A 20,614-nucleotide genomic window follows, 5' to 3' on the forward strand; every position below is an offset into this window, starting at 1 on the left:
AGTAGATTATATTCATAAAAAGAATAATAATGATATGGTAATAGTTGGGGGAGATCTAAACTTGCCTTAAGTTAAATGGAATGGAGCTGCAAGTGAAGCCCATGAACAGAAACTGGCAAATAAGTTAATTTTGGAGGGAGGATTTACACAAGTAGTACAAGAACCGATTCGTCTCAATAACTTACTAGCTGTATTCTTGGTTAAACCATGGGAAATTGTTGATAAAACTGAGGTACTTGAAGGAATAGGTGACCATAAGGCTGTAATAATGGATGTAGGACTGGTACCAAAAAGGCTTAACAAGAGGGTCACATAAGACAAGAAATTGTACAGAAAAACTAAAGTTGATGAATTTGGGACTTACCTTAAATCACAGTTCAGCTGTTGGATAAGTGAAGGGAGTAATGTGGATACACTTTGGGCTAAATTTAAAGGAATCATTTGGGAAGGAGAGAAGAGATTTGTACCTGTTAAGAAGGGTAAAATGACCTCAGACCCTGTTTATTATACAAAGGAAATAGGAAAATTAAAAAGAAAATGTAGAATAGTAAACAGGAAAATCAAAGAGGGTAGGGAGATTACAGAAACTAGAAAACAGCTAATGAGGGAACTGAATAGAGTGAAAAAGGAAGCAAAAGAGAATTATATGAATGGCATGCTTCAAGAAGGTAATGACCACAAAGGGAAATGGAGAAAGCCTTATTCATATATCAGGAATCAAAAAGGAAAAGGAATCCAAATACCTACAATGGTGGGAGAAGGGGGTGAACACTATTTAACAGATACTGAGAAAGCAAATCTATTTAGTAGGGAATTCAGAGATTCAGTAGACGATTGTCAGGAGTTGGAAACCGAAACAGAAGATAAAGAAGGAGAGAGACAGAGGGAAACAAGAAGCTTCTCATTCACAAATTAAGATATTTTCAGAGAAATCCAACTGCTTCAGCAAGGAAAAGCAGCAGGAAGTGATCAAATTACTGGGGAGGTGTTAAAGACAATGGGGTGGTACATAGTGCCTTACTTAAAATTTATCTTTGCTTATGTCATAAATAATAGTGTAATACCAAAGGAATGGAAGGAATCTATAATAATACCAATTTATAAAGGAAAGGGTGATAAAAGGAAACCAGAGAACTACAGACCAATCAGCCTGACCAGTATAGTTTGTAATATACTGGAGAGTTTAATATCAAAGTACATCAGAAGGATATGTGATGATAAAAAATTGGTTCATGAGGAGCCAGTATGGATTTAGAAAGAAATTTTCTTGTGAAGCACAACTGGTGGGATTTCAGCAGGACATATCAGATCAGTTGGATTCAGGAGGTCAGTTAGATTGCATAGCCATAGATCTTTCCAAAGCCTTTGATAGAGTGGAACATGGAATATTATTAAAGAAATTGGAGGGAATTGCACAGGGTAGCATAATCGGTCTGTTACTTTTCTTAATATACGTAAATGATTTAGGGAATAATATAACATCAAAAATCAGATTGTATGCAGATGACATAATTGTTTATAGGGAAATAAATAACATTGAGGATTGTTCAGAATTACAAAGGGACCTTGAGAGTATCCAACAATGGGTAGAAGAAAATAATACGAAGGTTAATGGAGGCAAATCAACTGTTACAACATTTACAAACAGGAGTTTTAAAACTGAATTTGAATATACTTTGGATGAGGTAGTTATCCCAAAAGATGGCAAGTGCAAATACTTAGGTGTGAGATTTGAAAGTAATTTGCACTGGAAGGGTCATGTAGATGACATTGTTGGGAAAGCATACAGATCGTACATGTCATAATGAGGCTACTTAAAGGATGCAACAAAGAATTAAAAGAGAAAAGTTACTTAAGTATGGTTCATCCATTATTGGAATATGCAAACAGTGTTTGGGATCCTCACCAAGAATACCTAATAAAAGAAATAGATAGTGTGCAGAGGAAAGCAGCAAGATTTGTAACAGGGGATTTCAGGAGAAAGAGTAGTGTATCAGAAATGTTAAAGGAACTTGGGTGGGAAACTTTCAGTAAGAGAAGGGAGAAAACTAGACTTATAGGATTATATAGAGCCTATACAGGAGAAGAAGCATGGGGAGAAATCCGTGAGAGTCTTCAGTTGGAAAATAATTATATCGGCAGGACTGACCACAATTATAAAATTAGAAGGAATTTTAGCAGAAGCGATTGGGGTAAATTTTCATTCATTGGGAAGGGTGTGAAGGAGTGGAACAGTTTACCAGGGGTAGTGTTTGATCCTCTTCCAAAATCTGTACAAATATTCAAGAAGAGAATAAACAGCAATAGAGAAAATAAGTTAAATGTTAGAGGGCATTCGACCAGTGCAGGTTAATGTAAATGAAAAATGTGTGTGAATAAATTAATTTCATCCCCTGGTCTAGTTTGGACAACCAAAGTAGGGGACTGTCTGTAGGGGACTTCGAGGGCTCTAGGACCGCTACAGTAGCTGTGAAGGCCCTTCAGGAACTCTGAAAAGTGGTGGCAAAAGGGGCTCTGGTTAAGACGCAGCAGGTCGTTATGCTACTTAAGTTCCAAAATGGGTAAAAAAATAAATAAGTAAATAAATGCAATGTAAATTTTAATCTTATACCAGTTGTATACTATCATTTGAAGTAATTCCACATACTGTATATCAGTTGACTATATTTGTAAGTAGTACAGGAGATATTATAAGTAGAATTTTGTAAACAATATAAATTTATTAAGGATGAGCTGTGTGTTTAATAGAAAAAATTGTTGGCGTAAATTGTATAATATTGTGTTATAGTAAAATTTTCTCTCTTGTTAATTTATTATTTAGTGCTTGAGAATAATGTATTTTAGCGTAACAGTTGACACGGAGGTAGACACCTCATTTGCAAATAAAGAGATTTTGATTTGATTTTTTGGATTTGATCTTCCATAATTTTTTTGTCAATAATATAGAAATCTCCCTTATTTTATTCAAAATAGTTGGCAAACAATTACTTAACTTACTTTTTAATTAAGGTTGTATATACCTGAATAATATGTTTACTGGAATTGCGATCATCCTCCCCAACAGCCCATGAAAAGAGGCCACCCATGTTGTAACGGTTCTGAAGGGTTTGTAAAGTTTTCTGCAGGCTCCAAGTAGAGACATTGAAGTTTCCAGTAATGTTCCAACCACCAATCTCCTTCAAGAGATCCAACATTGGGGTAGGGCCCAGTGCTTCTATTGTTTCATTGGCATCCATACAAGATAGATAGTAAAGTTTTGCCTTTTTTTCTGCCATGCTCTTCATATCCACAAATGGCTTCTCTGAAATAAAATGTTAAAATCTTTCAAACAAGAATTGTGTGTTTAATAATGTAAACAACAAGTGGCAAGTAGTTTCAAGAATCCAGTGCTCAGTATGGCCACACTTCAGTCATGATCAAATATCATATTTTATATCAGAACATAAGCAATATCGCAGGTTATAAATACGCTATCTGATAAAAATGTATCCACACACCTACTCATAATTGTCCTGTAAGTGTTCCTCATATATGCTACCCAATAATGGACAGGGTGGATTCACCCCCACCCTCAGCCTTTACTACAGTTTGAACTCTGAGGGGGAGTCTGTCCACCAGGAGTAGGAATGTCTCAGGGGGAATGACAGACCGTTCTCGCTGCAGCACTATAGCAAGAGTAGTTGGTAATGTGGTTCTGGAAAAATGTCACTGTTCTAGTTCATTCCAGAGGTGTTTAATAGGGTTGCGGTCAGTGCTCTGGACTGGCCAGTTCATTTAAGGAACATTATTATCCACAGACCACTCACAGGACTCCTCTTGCTTTATGGCAGGGACCATCATCATGCTGAAACACACAGTAATCATCTCCAAACAAGTCTTCTACCATAGACAACACACACCTGGTTAAAATGTATCCTTCTGTCTTTAACATGCTCTTATCATATTACGAAAAGGCCAATACCTTCCATGAAAAACACCCTCATACTCTTCACCCCACGTCCACAAGAAACTAACTATAAATGTTGTACAGGCTGGCAAGTGCTGATCACCAGACATTGGCCACACCCAGACACTCCTATCTGACTGCCAAATGATATTTGGAGCGATGAATCACACTATAACACATTTCCAGTCACTCAAGGACAACTGGTGGCACACTTTATATCACCAAATGAGGTAGTAAGCATTTACCAGCAAAATGTAGAGTTTGTGGGTGGGTAACACAGCCTTCGACCCCAATCCTCACATCTCATGGTGCACAGTCATGGAGCTAGCTGCACAATTATTACCACTGCATAATACATAGGTGATGGTATCACACAAAATCGTGCCATTTTCCTGTACCACCTTCTTCAATGCTAAATGGTCCATTATCTGTCAATACACATGGCCTACCCAGTTGTTTTGTCTTCCCATTTTCTCTTAAGAATCACATTCTTGACAGTTGACTTGGGCACCTTGAGAAGGGCCAAAATAGCCCAAACAGATTACTTGCTGATGCGGCAATCAACAACCATTCCATGTTCCAAGTCACCGAGCTCCCTTGCTGCATCCATTCTGCAGTTATCTTGTAGCACTGAACAACGTGTCCTTGGCTGACTTTTATATCAGCAGCGGCAGATGTAATAACATCTAGGCTCCAGTTTACATACATCGGTGCCAGGATACTTTTGATCAGATAGTGTACATTCCTAAACTTCTAATGCCAGGTAAATTACAAAGAAATGCTCAATGGGCTGAATGTATTATAACTGACAGACCTAATAATTAGACCCCCTGACCTAAACATTAAGAATATTATTCCACCTCTATTATATGTTTCCCAGCTAATATATTTCAGACTACTTTAAGCCACAGCCCAAAGCTGAACCTTAAATCCTTCCTGAAAAGTAGCAAAGTTTCATCTCTTTGAAGGATATAAGGTTAAAAACTTACAGTAATATAATTTTAAAGGACAATCATGCTGCATTATCATCAAAATCACTGGACTCATTCATACTGTCTTACATCCCACCAACTAATTTTACAGTTTTCAGAGATACTGAGGTGCTGCTGGAGTTCTTTTATGTGCTGATAAATCTACCAACAAGAGGCAGGCATATTTCAGCCCTTTACACACCTCTGGACAGAGCCAGGATTGAATCTGCCAACTTTGACTCAGAAGCCCAGCGCTTCTATAGTCTGAGTCACTCAGATGGTATCAAAGTACAAACTATAGGATCAGAACTGCAGTATTGCCAGACAGATAAGTCATCACCAGTAAGTAATGTTAATTGACTGCACTAATACTGGAATAGAACTTCAGGTTAATAGAAAGAATGCTGCAAATTATTTTGTAAATTCTCATACTGGAATGTTAAAATTGTGTTCAAGCCACATATAGTAAATAGAAGTACTTAACAACTTCAAAATGTTGTACTTTTTGACACTGGTGATATTACAGAGTCGTGGTCCTTTTCTTTCATTTGCTAACACCCTTGTTCTTCTGAGGGTGAACACTTTCTTTCTTCTTTGATGTTACAGGGGCTGATTATTTTAAGGTACAAAGCACCAAGATTATGATCACCACCACCACCAAACATACAATAATCATGAGATTAAAGATATGCACTGTTGCTACATAACTGATAAATAACACGTGAATAACGGTACTGGTAATAATTTTATGTTAGATCTACATGTATGGTGTATACAGCATACAGGAAAATGTGCCATCCATTAATCAAGAATCGGGACAATTAAAGTAAGGATAAAGAAACAACACTAACTTGCAGATCCATAGTCTAGTGGGAAAGAGTTAGATAAGGTAGATTTGCTACCACAATTTACCAGGTTGGAGACTCCACAGTCATTCTGCTTGGCCACATTTCAATGTTTACTTTTCAACAAAGGTGTGAGTGAAGTAATTTTATTCATGAAAACATTCAACAGTCATCTGTATTTAGGGCTGTTGCCCAGGCAGTAGGTTCCCTATCAACTGTTTAGCTAGTCTTTTCTTGAATAATTTCAAAGAAGTCGGAAATTTATCAAACATTTTCCTTGATAAATTATTCCAATTTCTATAGTCCAAATACTTAGTAAACATCCTGTGTGAGAATCAGCCACGCATGTGTGCAAGGAGCAATATAGTGGGGGCTGCCTCATCTCCCACTCCTCCGGCTGCCCAGTATGCCTACACATAATGCTAAGTTGACATTTGTGTGTTGCGGTGGATGATTGACAGGCTTCTTGCTCATTCCAAGGCCGAGTTCTTAGTTCCTCACACAGTTTCGATACAAATCTTTAGTTCTATAGTTTGGTTTGGTAATAATGTAAGCTTATATTTTGTTGTAATAAAGACATTAAATTCTACACTGTTCAGCTATTAGACTTGTTAGTTGTTCGACTCTATTGTGAAATGTAGTGGACATGAATTCTAAGTCCTCTTAAAAACCTGGGAGGCCTTTGCGAGGGTAGGACAACCATGTTTTATAAACAATAATTTCCTTGTATATGGTAAAACGTATTGTCCGTTTTGTTTTAGTTTTGCAGCAGAAGTACACCTTATGTTTAGTTTTAGTTAGTTTAGTTATAATGAAACTGTGATGTGTACGGTACCTTCCATAATCAAAAAAACTTCATAACTTTGTGGTAAAAATATCTGCACTGTCTGCCTCGTTCCAATTTACAAACACGTTAGTACATCGTAGGTTATGATCTTCATTTCTGTGTTGACGTTTAACTAATAAGATAGAGTTTGAGGGATGTTCCACCGTTAAACACATCGTGTACCGGGCGAGTTGGCCGTGCGCGTAGAGGCGTGCGGCTGGGAGCTTGCATCCGGGAGATAGTAGGTTCGAATCCCACTATCGGCAGCCCTGAAGATGGTTTTCCGTGGTTTCCCATTTTCACACCAGGCAAATGCTGGGGCTGTACCTTAATTAAGGCCACGGCCGCTTCCTTCCAACTCCTAGACCTTTCCTCTCCCATCGTCGCCATAAGACCTATCTGTGTCGGTGCGACGTAAAGCCCCTAGCAAAAAACACATCGTAAAATACATTAAATTATAAGAAGACCGGTTTCGACTCCCTTGGAGTCATCATCAGTTCCTGTTGAAAATTAATTCAGGGGGAATCTGATAACAATCATCATCATAAGAAAATTTAAAGGTGATAGCCTGGAAAAACATCAACCAGTGCAAGAAATTCCAGTATTTCCATGTCTATGAACACGCGACAGTCTAGACCAGAACCATGTCTTTGTACATTTGTTTCAAGGTGTGTGTATTTTATCCAGTTTTTTTTTTAGATAGAAACGGAACTGTCAAATCCAGGAATGATCTTAGAGAGCCAAGGTTTCATATCATTAGATTGTAGCAGGACCAACGGTTCTATTCTAATTCCATGAACACATGACAAATTTTTTGAAACCAAACCAAGAACTTTTAGATGCCAAGTGGTTTGTCTTTGTACATTTAATGTATATATGTTTCATCTAGTTTAATCAGTTGGAGGCAAGACTGTCAAGTCCAGGAACATACTTGAAATGCCAATTGTTTCATATCATTGTAAGTGTCTCATATCGTAAGTGTGTTTTCAACAAGTGCAAGAAATTCCAGTATTTCCGTGTCTATGATCGCGCGACAGTCTAGACCAAAACTATGTCTTTGTACATTTGTTTCAAGGCGTGTGTATTTTATCCAGTTTTTTAAGATAGAAACAGAACTGTCAAATCCAGGAACGCTCTTAGAGAGCCAAGGTTTCATATCATTATAAGTGTCTGTGTCATGTGTTCAACAGTGCATATGTTTCCAGTGTTACGTATTCCATGAACACAGGACAGTTTAGGCCAGAACTAGGAACATATTAAGTTCCAAGTGCTGCTTGCCATGTATGCGTTGCATTTCAAAGTAATGTCTTGCAACCCATTGATGTTTGTCCAGGCTATCACCTTTAAATGTTCTTATTGTGATGATTGTTATCAGATTCCCCTGAATTAATTTTCAACAAGAACTGATGATGACTCCAAGGGAGTCGAAACCGGTCTTCTTATATTTTAATGTATTTTACTATGCGTTGAATGGTGGAACATCCCTCAAACTCTATCTTATTACACATTAGTACAGTCGCCACAGTTACAGAGGTTATCGGACAAATCTTCACACTTACTGAATACATGGGGTTGTTGGCCTTGATGACCCAAGCTCCTGTCATGAAACGACAGCAACATATATGCATCAATGTCTTTGTTTGTGTCTTCATCTTAAATTTTAAAAGCAGGGAATTTAATTTCTTGTTCCACACATTCCAGGGTGCAGTATTTTTGTATACATAGCAAACTGAATTGTGAATAATTCTTAGTCAAACAGGTGTTCTACCATTCACTACAGTCCCAATGGACTCTTCCATGTATTCTTGAAGGCATTATATTTTGCTTACATCTGTTTTATTCAAGCTGCAGACATGCTTGTATGTTGATTTCAATGTCTGGTAATTTCTACACAGCATGCATGCAAACGTTAACTTTTAAGAGAGGTCTAATTTTCTCATTCACTGTTTGCAAAGTGATAACAATAAGTGATGAAAAATATCATGAAGTTATTAGTGGAAGTGATGAGTAATATAGACTTTGTTCACAACAGTGGCCATACAAACAATACCGAGTAGGACCGCTACGTGTCAGGCAACAAGGTTTTCCTTTTAATGAATCTCATTATGAAGATAAGGACTAAGTTGTGAGACTTCATTTTTTTATGAACATGCTAATTTCTCACTGAAGTGTAGATATGATCAATCTATCTGTGTATTACCTGTCTAAATAGTAGTTTGCATTTATGATTGTGTCATCAATAGTAACTTTATTGGGCCTATAGCAAGTAGTATAATCATATAACTGTATATTTTGTTTAACAATGTGAATTACACTTTATAAAGATTCTACGTTTCCACATGGTTGACGTGCCGTATCAAAATTTATGTTTCACATTAACATCTAATGTAAATTTCTGCCAACAATGCATTATTGGATCCTTAAAGGTATAAATACATACGAAATGATTCTTATCCCACTTAAGAGGAAGTAGACCTACTGTACTTAGACACAGTATTTTACACCAATAAACTGGTTGGGTAAAATTTACCCAGTACACACTCATAAGTCACAAAAAAGGAGCGTATGTTCCGACAGGTTAAAACAGCCTGCTTGTGGACCTTAAAACAATTATTACATGTATTAGAACCGTAGCCTAAATCATCTGAATCATTGCCTTTGAGATGTGTTCACAACGGCTGAACACAACTTGTCAATGAGTTAAGATGATGATGATGATGATGATACTTGTTGTTTAAGGAGGCCTAACATCTAGGTTATCGGCCCTAAATGGTACGAAATGAGACGGAATTTAATGACAATTTAAAAGTTCAAAATTCATCCATTCACCAGAATTCAAAACGTAATGATGAAGAATGAATGGATGAATATAAATTTAAAATAATCAGCAGATCCAACTCACAATTCTGAAAGTTAAAAATAATTCTAAAATTGATCCACTGACTAGGATTCACAAAGACGAGGATGAACAATGATAATGAACTTAAAACAATCAATGCACCTGACCTGCAATGCCCCACCTTCCCAGAAACTACCTTAAAACAATAGTATTACTGATCAAGGGACTGCTTCCAAAGCACAATCCTGAATCGATGATGCTTGTTCTCTAAAGAGGTCCAAAATCCAGGTCTACGGCTCTTCACAATGGTATTTATCGCTAGTCAAGTAGAACCATGGTATTTTTCATGTTGTGGTACTAATCAAAAGTACCATACTCTCACGGTGTTCCACACATTATGGTACCACTCACAAGTATTGTACGTCGCACAGGTAACACAGGCCTATGGTGTTTCTCAATGGATGCTATTTGCTTTACGTCGCACTGACACAGATAGGTCTTATGGCAACGATGGGATAGGGAAGGCCTAGGAGTGGGAAGGAAGCGGCCGTGGCCTTAATTAAGGTACAGCCCCAGCACTTGCCTGGTGTGAAAATGGGAAACCACGGAAAAACATCTTCAGGGCTGCCGACAGTGGGATTCGAACCCACTATCTCCCGGATGCAAGCTCACAGCTGCGCGACTCTAACCGCACAGCCAACTTGCCCGGCATTGTGTTTCTCATATAATGGCACCGCTCATAGGCAACACAAACCCATGGTGTTCCTCACATAGATGTACTAATTACGGGCGCCGGTATTCCCGTAGTGTTCCTCACATATGGGTACTAATCACAGTCAACGCAGACCCATGGTGTCGCTCATATAGTGATTATAATCACAGGCAATGCCCAGACCAGTGGTGTTTCTCACATAATGGTACTAATCGCAGGCAACATAAGCCCGTGGTGCTCCACATATAGTGGTACTAATCACAGGTACTGTAAACCCACAGTGAACCACTCTCTGCAGCTACTAATCACAAACCTACTGTGTCGTAACATAGTGGTACTACTCGCAATAAAGGTGACCCATGGTGTTCCCTGCATGATGGTACTAATCACAAGTAGTTCCATGGTTCTAATTCAATCATCAATTGGTCACCCCTTATAGTCACCTCCTATGACAGGCAAGGGATACCGTGGGTATATTCTTTGTCTGCTACAGGGGGTATGCGAGTTAAGAGACAGAGAACAAGGAAGAGAGAGCATGGTAAGCAGACCTCCCACTTACCTGCATAACCATGACCTGCCGGTCACTCAGAAGGATGCTAACCTAATACAATGCTGTGCAAAAATTAAGGACAAGATAGACAAAGCAACATATCAACTACTCTGTGAAAATGAAAGTGCGATAACATGTTGCCGGAGGTCTTCCACACATGTAATAAACACCTGGCATGAGGTCAGCACGTCTATAGCGCCAAATTGGTTTGGCCCCACAGAACGAGGCAGTTGAAGGCACGGGACAAGACAGTAAGAGTGAATCAGTGAGCTGTTATGGTGCACTGTGCGGTGATGGGTTTCTTCTACTTGCTTTATGTTGCACCGACACAAATAGATCTTATGGCGACGATGGGATAGGGAAGGCCTGGGTGTATGAAGGAAGCGGCCGTGGCCTTAATTAAGGTACAGCCCCAGCGTTTGCCTCGTGTGAAAATGGGAAACCATGAAAAACCATCTTCAGGGCTGCGAACAGTGGGATTCAAACCCACTATGTCCAGGATGCAAGCTCACAGCTGTGCGACACTAACTGCACAGCCAACTCCCCCGGTCCGTGATGTTAATCATTACAATAATAGTGTTATTGGCTTTACATCACACCAACTACTTTCACGGTTTTCAGAGACGCCGAGGTGCCAGAATTTAGTCCCTCAAGAATTCTTTTATGTGCCAGTAAATCTACCGACACCAGGCTGATGTATTTGAGCACCTTCAAATACCACTGGACTGAGCCAGGGTTGAACCTGCCAAGTTGGGATCAGAAAGCCAGCACCTCAACCTTCACAGCCACACACCCTGGCTATTATTCATTACAACATGGTCTGGAGACAACATCTGGATGACTTCACATGGGGAAAAGTAATCGGGAAACTGGAATAAGGACGAAGTGTGACGAGTGTAGCCCAGGAGTTTGGTATTGCTCACAGCATTGTTTCAAGTGCATTCCAAACCACAGGCACTGCTGCCTGAAGGAGAGGAGGGGGTCAACCATGGTCAACTACAGCAGCAGATGACTGCTACATTGTGCAACAGGCAAGAAGAGACTCATGTCAAACAGCGGGTGCAATGCAACCACATTTAGCAGGACTGCAAGGCATCCAATCTCATGCTCCACAGTGGCACAGTGACTGCATGGGGTTGGTCTGTTTTCCTGATAACCATTACGTTGTGTTCCGTTGACACCCGCACATCAACGGCACCGTTTGCGATGGTGCCAAGAGCATCAGTTCTGGACCGACAAGAAGTGGAGTCGTGTGCTCTTCTCAGATGAAAGCAGATTCAGTCTCAGTAGTGATTCTAGACATACCCTCATCTGGCAAGGGGTGGGAACACATTATGCACCCAGGAACATTGTCGAACATGATCATTTTGGTGGTCCAAGTGTTATGGTGTGGGGAGGCATAATGTTGTATGGGCATACTGACCTCCAAACCTTTGAACAGGGTACACTCACCGGTCAACGTTATTGTGACAGTGTACTCCTTCACCATGTGCATCTTTTCAGGGGTGCATTCAGCCCTAACTTAATTTTTACAGACGACAATGCATGACTGCATTGAACAGTGCAGGTGGAGCTCTTGGAACGAGAGGATATTCGGCGAAATGACTGGCCTGCCCGTTCCCCACCGGCTTAAATCCCATCAAGCACTTGTGGGAGATGTTGAGCAGACATATTGAAGCACGTCCACATGCACCAACAACCATCCAGCAGTTGTCAACTGCGCTGGTGGAGGAATGGAACGCCCCACCAAAAGAACTCCTTACCAATCTTGTGGCCAGCATGAGAACACATTGCAGAGTATGCATCGCAGTCTATGATGATTACGCACCCTTTTAAGAACCATGTCCCTTCTATTGTGATGTCCAGGGGACCATCACGAGTCACAGTGACTTACGTGTAATTTATTGTCTCTGTATAAAAGTAACATTTCTATTCGTCTCATCGTATATTCCTTTCAGTTGCCTACTGTACTAAAAGGTAGCAGTTCTTCCTATATATGGTTCAAGTTTCAGTGAGCTGTGTTACATGGCAGTGACAACATGCAAATGTTACTTTTGTCCTAAAGTACTACGACCTTTTCTACTTTTAAAAGTTCCACTCAAACTTAATTCATCTACAAATGCTATTCCACGCCAACTCTCCACTGACAGCTTGTCACATACCACTTAGTTTATCTGCTAGTCTCCTTACTCCCAAGTCTTCTCAACCCAAACTTTACAATATTTTTATGACACTAGTCATTTGTCAGAAATCACCCAGAACAAATCATGCTACTTTCCTTTGGAACTTTTGCAGTTCTTAAAATGAAGTATTCCTGGTGTGGGTCCCATACACTGGAACCATTTATTGATGTCTTACCAGAGAATTATACGCCCTCTCATTTACATCCTTACTACAACCCCTAAATACCCTCATAACATGTAAAGACATCTGTAACTTTTATTTACAACCTCATTAATGTGACTACCCTAATGAATATTTTTCCTTATTTTAACATCTGAGTACTTACAATGATCCCTTAAGGTACCTTCACCCCATCAACATAGTAATTAAAACTGAGAGGACTTTTCCTCTTAGTGTACAACCTAACATTTCATTCTGTTTACCATCATACCATCTTTCCATTTATTTTTTATTGACACCAAAATAAAGTACACAAAATGACCAACAGATGGCGCTTCATACGACTTGCAAGCAATAATTAGCAAAATACTCGAGTTTTAGCAAAGATGATGCTCTTTATAACACATGCTCCACATAATTGATTATTTTCACCACATGTCAGCCGTCACTCATCAACAATACCTATAGCCAAGGGGCAATGTTGCGAAAAGCACTGTACAGCATATACGTATCTATGGTGAGAAATTTGTGTCAGATGTTGTCTTTTAACATCCATAATGAGGTCAGATGATTGAGGTAGACTTGAGACTTCAGGTAACCCCACAACCAATAATCACAAGGATTGAGGTCAGCGGACCGGGGAAGCCAAGCGTGACATGCAGCAATTGTAGGTGCATCTAATTTCTTCTCTCATAACAGCTCCTTTTATACTGTACACAGGTCTCGTGCGGCATCACTGACATGTTGCTGCCCAGCGCCATCTGTTGGCCTGTTTGTGCACTCGGTGTCAATAAAACCCCATTTCATGTCAAGCACGTGTGGCAATTTGTTTGTGATGTGTTGTTGTCCAGCACCTTCTGTTGGTCATTTTGTGCAATTTATTTTGGTGTCAAACCCCACATCATGCCAATCATGTGTGTCAATTATTACCTCCCTACCTCCAATATTCCGCAAAATATTGCCTTGTTAAATGTGGACAGACTTTTTGGTCACCCTGCACCTTGCAACATCTTGATGACTACTTGCAGCAAGCCTGATGTTACTGGCATTCTAATATATTTTATGAAATTTATGAAAAGAGTGAACAAAATATTAAGTATGTTAAAGAGCAACATAAGATGGCAATAAACGTGTTGTTCAAATCTTGGCCAGGTAGAAAAATACCAACATCTTAGTTGAGTAGCATGAATTAAAAGCCTAAAACTGATCACATTTTTATTTTCTCTCCTTTGAAAATGTATATATGAGGATTGGGGCAAAAGTCATGGCAACTATTTTTTTCTTGTAGATATGTATATGAACGGATCACAAACATATATGTTGTAACGGTTCAAATCCCGTTACAAGATGATATCTGTATTTTTATTATTTTATCTGTATTATTATTATTATTATTATTATTATTATTATTATTATTATTATTATTATTATTATTATTTATTTATTATTATTATGTCCATATTATTATTATTTTATCTGTGATATTGTTACTATTATTGTAATTATGCGTTTTATTTAATTCGATTTTGCAATTGCCTGTTGCTTGCAAGATTGTACTTAGATGTATGCATATATACGTATGTGTAGAAAAACACTCAATACCTGTACAGTGAGAATTGTTGTATATATCAGAGATTGGGTGTGACGTTGGGACATTGTGCAAGATTAGTGGCGATTCTGCCAAGTCATCGCCGCGCCATGGCTATGTCATCATATTTATTTAGATATGCGCTCAGCGAGTCGGCCGCCGCAGGGCTATTTCACCACTGGATGTAATATCTGTCGCGTAGGTGGGAGTATGTCATTGTTATTTCTGGAGATTACGTAGCTGTGTCAACCAACGTCTATAAAAGGTGGGTGCATATTGTAGCGTCAGTCATTAGTTATACGGATGCAGTACAGTGAAGTAGTCTACTAGATCAAGAGGCCTTAGTTGGTCAGTCAACCAGTGTGAACGAGAGATGGTGAAGACTCAGTGAGCCATTATTGGTCATTGAGAGAGTGAGACCAAATGGTTGGTCCGTCACTTAGTGGAAGACACGGACGCAAGGGCTTACCATGAAGTCAGAGAGGGCAACCCAGGACCTACCAAGAGGTAATACCATATTGACTTACAAAGAAGTCAGATGAGATGGAGAAGCAGTCACAAGGATGTATCACCAAGTTAGGCGTGACACATCTACAGTAAACACCAGATCAAAGGAATACGTCGTAATTACACTAAAAGTGTTGAAGGTACAGTCAAGTGAATCAGTGAGGGAAATATTTCGTATAAATTGTTAAATGTCCGGTCAAGAAGAATTCAAATTCATGCCTAGTTTCTTTCAGTTGCAATGTCATAATTTCATATTCTCATCTGTTTTATCGCAACAAGACTCACTATTTTTTGATATATTATTTAAAGAATATATATTGTTCTATCAAACGAATTCATAGTTTCATTTCATTGACAGTAAAATATCTTAACCTCAAAATTAATGGGGAAACCGAACGCCAATCTCCTTTTCCCAGAACTTATATGGTATGTTGTCAAAAGTAAGCTTATTACCCCACACCCTAGAGATAGTCAAGAATCTCATTCTATTATTGCTGTACTGAGTGACAGCTGGCGCCCTTCAAATAACGTATGTGTAAGTAAGCAGGTAACAAGTAAGTGTGAGTACAAGGTTGGACAAGTGTGTAATTTATTTAATGAATGTTAATTTTCAGATTTTCCATTTTAAATGAAGATATTCAGATTATCAATATAAATTCAGATTAATATGTTTCAAAAGTTAGTCAGACAGTTAAGAAAGTTACAATGTGTCGTGTGGAAGTTCTGCAGACATAGTGTGTATGCAGAACAACAGATGGCTCTGTGATAGTTGGTAGTAGTGCAGCGAGTGCTGTGAAATCAGTCAGCTGGTGAGTGTCATGCGAGATGGAAGTAACACGTGTTGAGCAGCGTGCTTACATCAAAATAGCCGTTCTCCGAGGGAGAAATGCGATGGAATGTCACAGTGAATTAGTGGAAGCCCTTGGGAATAATGCCCTACCATACCGTACAGTAGCACGGTGGGTAGAAAAGTTTCAGCAAGGACGTGTGTCAACCAGTGATGAGCAACGTTTGGGACGACCTGTCAGTGTGCGAACCGACGTGGCACGTGCCGTCATTGAGCAGCTCCTGGATGAAGACAAACGATGGACACTACTGGAGTTAGAGAGGGCAAGTGGAATCGAGAAACGCACCGTCCACAGGATATTGCGTAATGAGCTGCAACTGCGCAAAATCGCATTGTGGTGGGTACCGCATGCACTGACGGAAGTTCAAAAGTGGGTGCGCTATGCAATATGCTCCGACCATCTTGCATGCTGGCAACAGGATGGCGATCAATTCTTGTCACAAATAATCGCCATCGATGAATTTTGGGCCAGGACATATGAACTAGAACTGAAACGTCAGTCTGCGGAATGGCGACATGCTGGATCACCAAGGAGGCAGAAGGTCCGTCAGAATCCTTCCCCAGTCAAATTGATGGTGATCGTCATGTATGACCATGTCATGTATACCACTTTGTTCCACACGGCAGAACAGTGACCGCACAGTACTACAGGGACTTCCTGGTGCGACAGGTACAATGTGGCGTTCGGGAGAAACGTCCGGATCTTGTGGACAGTGCAATAATCCTGCACGACAATGCAAAACCACATAAAGCAGAGTAAGGCAGCTACTGTGACATTGGGGATGGGAAGAATTGGATCACCCACCGTACTCTCCCAACATTTCGCCCTGTGACTTCAGTCTCATTCGAAAGATTTTTTTTTTTTTTGCTAGGGGCTTTACGTCACACCGACACAGATAGGTCTTATGGCGACGATGGGATAGGAAAGGCCTAGGAGTTGGAAGGAAGCGGCCGTGGCCTTAATTAAGGTACAGCCCCAGCATTTGCCTGGTGTGAAAATGGGAAACCACGGAAAACCATCTTCAGGGCTGCCGATAGTGGGATTCGAACCTACTATCTCCCGGATGCAAGCTCACAGCCGCGCGCCTCTACGCGCACGGCCAACTCGCCCGGTCATTCGAAAGATTAAGGAACCACTACGTGGTAGGCGGTATGCAACGCGAGAGAACATTGCTAATGCTGTGCGCCAACAGGTCACCCGATTCACACATGGTGCGACAAATGCTGAGTTAGACGGTATTCAGTGCCTCCCACGTCGTTGGCAGCATGTGGTGTCAGTAGCAGGGAACTACTTTGAAGATTTTTTAGGCCCAGGTTTGTCATGTCAATTTTATGTGTACTGTGTTGTCATTCTTTTGCACTGGGAAGGCCATATTGCCCTGTATACTACCGTAATAAATTAGTGTGTTACGATATTTCAGTGCTATTCATTGTCCACACATGTAGTTAACATCTTGTCCTTTCATCTGTATATGTCATATTTTACAACCGGACTGGTATCTAAAAAAAAAAAAAATTAGTTGCCATGACTTTTGCCCCAACCCTCGTATATATATCCAGTCTCTTGGTGTTTTTTGAAGGAAATGCTTCAAAATATTAAGAGGGTGAAACAGTGAACAATTCTCTTTGCATTTCTTCCAACAATGTATATACAATTTTCAATCCTTTGTCCTCGTATCTTTGTATTAACAGCTGAACTGTCCCTACCAGAGTAGTAGTTTATGTAACAATTGTCATTATTTTGATTAAATAAAAATACATAAAATAAATAAATTTAAAAAATTTCAAAAGATAATTTGAATTCATTCCAACTTACAGCCAGGGACAAATAAAATAGGACCCCTAAAAACCTGTACCATACTATTACGTTCCAGCCCTAATAGATAAAAAAATGTGATTCTTTTCAAGTTATTTATGTTACATCAACTAAGAAGATGAGCAAGAAAGCACCCTTCACATTGTTTCTAATGCTTCAGTTAAGAACAAATATGCATTCATCATCCTGCTAGTTTATTGTGTATATATCTGTGTTATTGCAATGTCTATACTAGCATATACAGTATATCTAATAATTTGCGGCTTGTATTAGTAAAGGTGTCATTCTAGCATATTGGTGATAAGAGTACTAAAGAACCTAAAGGAAATCAATCAATCAATCAATCAATCAATCAATCAATCAATCAATCAATCAATCAATCAATCAATCAATCAATCAATCAATCAATCAATCAATCAATCAAGACTTGCATTTAGGGCAGTTGCCCAGGTGGCAGATTCCCTGTCTGTTGTTCTCCTAGCCTTTTCTTAAATGATTTCAAAGAAATTGGAAATTTATTGAACATCTCCCTTGGTAAGTCATTCGAATCCCTAACTCACCTTCCTATAAACAAATATTTATCTCAATTTGTCCTATTGAATTCCAACTTTATCTTCATACTGTGATCTTTTCTACATTTAAAGACACCACTCAAATTTATTAGTCTACTAATGTCGTTCCATGCCATCTCTCCACTGACAGCCTGAAACATACCACTTATAATACCAATATAGTTAGTCCATTATTGGACATTACAAATTTTCCAGCCAACTCATTCCTGGTTGACAGCATTTCGTCCAGTGTGCTAAGTTGGGCTCATCAGTTGGTAAATAGCACACCTACCGAGACACATGGCTAGTGCATACTGTGGAGGCCACTGCATAGGCTATTTGGAGTCACCAGCAGTGCCAATGCACTGTGAGAGACTTCGTATCATGTATATCACATACCGCTTAGTCGAGCAGCTCATCTCCTTTCTCCCAAGTCTTCCCAGCCCAAACATTGCAACATTTTTGTAACGCTACTCTTTTGTCGGAAATCACCCAGAACAAATAGAGCCGCTTTTCTTTGGATTTTTTCCAGTTCTCGAATCAAGTAATCCTGGTGAGGGTCCCATACACTGAAACCATACTCTAGTTGGGGTCTTACCAGAGACTTACATGCGCTCTCCTTTACATCCTTACAACCCCTAACACCCTCATAACCATGTGCAGAGATCTGTACCTTTTATTTACAATCCCATTTATATGATTACCCCAATGAAGATTAACAATTCTCATAAGGAACTTTCACCGCATCAATGCAGAAATTAAAACAGAGGACTTTTCCTATTTGTGAAACTCACAACTTGACTTTTAAGCCTATTTATCATCATACCATTGCCTACTGTCCATCTCACAACATTATAGAGGTCATTTTGCAGTTGCTCACAATCTTGTAACTTATCTATTCCTGGTACTCTATACAGAATAACATCATCCACAAAAAGCCTTATCTCTGATTCCACTTCTTGACTCGTATCATTTATGTACATAGGAAAACACAAAGGTCCAATAATACTGCCTTGTGGAATTACCCTCTTAATTATTACAGGGTCAGATAAAGCTTCACCTACTCTAATTCTGAGATCTAGAGCTGGTCACTTCAACTGATGTTAAGAGTTGACACCGTTGTTAAATGTACTTAACACACACTTTAACAAAATGACTGTCTCATCAAGAATTGTTAACACTAACAAATTATTAATACTTGTGTTAACACATTCACGCCCATCATCTGAGTAGCCTATTTAAAGGGCTGGCCCGGGCTATTCCAGCTGTTAGTGGCAGAGCAAACAACAATGAATTCTTTTCACAATAAGTTCTACACTAATCAAGATATGGAAACAAAATTTTCCACATACCTTAATGAAGTCGTCTAGTATTTCTGTAGGGTGTAGTATGTCACACTTATCTAGATGAATTGAACACCACACTTTCCACAAAAATAGCACGTTTCACTAATAATTTTATTTTTGAAGCACACTTTGCACTTTCTTGAGGGGAACTTGACTTTATTTGATGATGGACACTTCAAGAGAATATGCTCTTTTCTCTTCCCATCTAACCTAAATGGTGATCCTTGGCCGGTGCCCTTTTTGGTGGTAAAATCGCGGGACATTGACTTGGAGCTATTTCTCTGTGAATGTGCAGACCATTGTGGATGCAAATAATCTTAACAGAAACATTGTAGCACGCAGGCCAGGTTCTGTACATGACAGTATCATATTTAATAACTGTCAAATCAGGGCAGATTTTGAAATAGGAAGGATCACGGATGGCATATTTTAGGAGACAATGGATACCCATTGAGAAAGTACTTAATGACCCGATTTCTGCAACCCGCTGGGAGAGCCCAGCTAAACTACAACAGAGCACATATTAAAGCAAGAAATTGTGCTGAGAGAGCATATGGTGTGTGGAAAAGGCGATTTCCTATTCTCAGCATGGGGCTCCGAACAAAGATTCAGATTAGCTTAACCATCATTGTAGCTACTGCTATTCTGCACAATATTTCTATTTTAACAAAAGATGACATCCCCCCTGTTGATGCAGTGTTACACGAGTATCTCGCTGAAAGGAGAAACAGGAACGCTCCTAGACTCGCTATAGAAGAGCCCAGAAATGCAGTTGTCCTTAGGAATGCTATAGCCATTCAACACTTCAATTGTAAGTAACAAACTAAAATATTTCTTGCTATAACAAATATATTTATTAAAACTTTTTTACACTTTTTACATTTGTTACCTTACAAACATTTTAGGCCTAATTGTGTCATTAATATT

The 20,614-nt window shown here is 39.3% G+C and overlaps 1 protein-coding gene across 1 annotated transcript in view; it reads right to left on the bottom strand.

Moving 5' to 3' along the window:
• Nep3 (Neprilysin 3) overlaps window positions 1-20,614 on the bottom strand; it is a 465,936-nt gene that overhangs the window by 138,046 nt on the left and 307,276 nt on the right. Inside the window, exon 5 of the mRNA XM_067140749.2 lies at window positions 3,021-3,301. Within this exon, the coding sequence (XP_066996850.2) occupies window positions 3,021-3,301 (281 nt within the window). The remainder of the gene's footprint in view (window positions 1-3,020; window positions 3,302-20,614) is intronic.

Source organism: Anabrus simplex, chromosome 2 (assembly GCF_040414725.1).
Source record: "Anabrus simplex isolate iqAnaSimp1 chromosome 2, ASM4041472v1, whole genome shotgun sequence".
Taxonomy (NCBI): domain Eukaryota; kingdom Metazoa; phylum Arthropoda; class Insecta; order Orthoptera; family Tettigoniidae; genus Anabrus; species Anabrus simplex.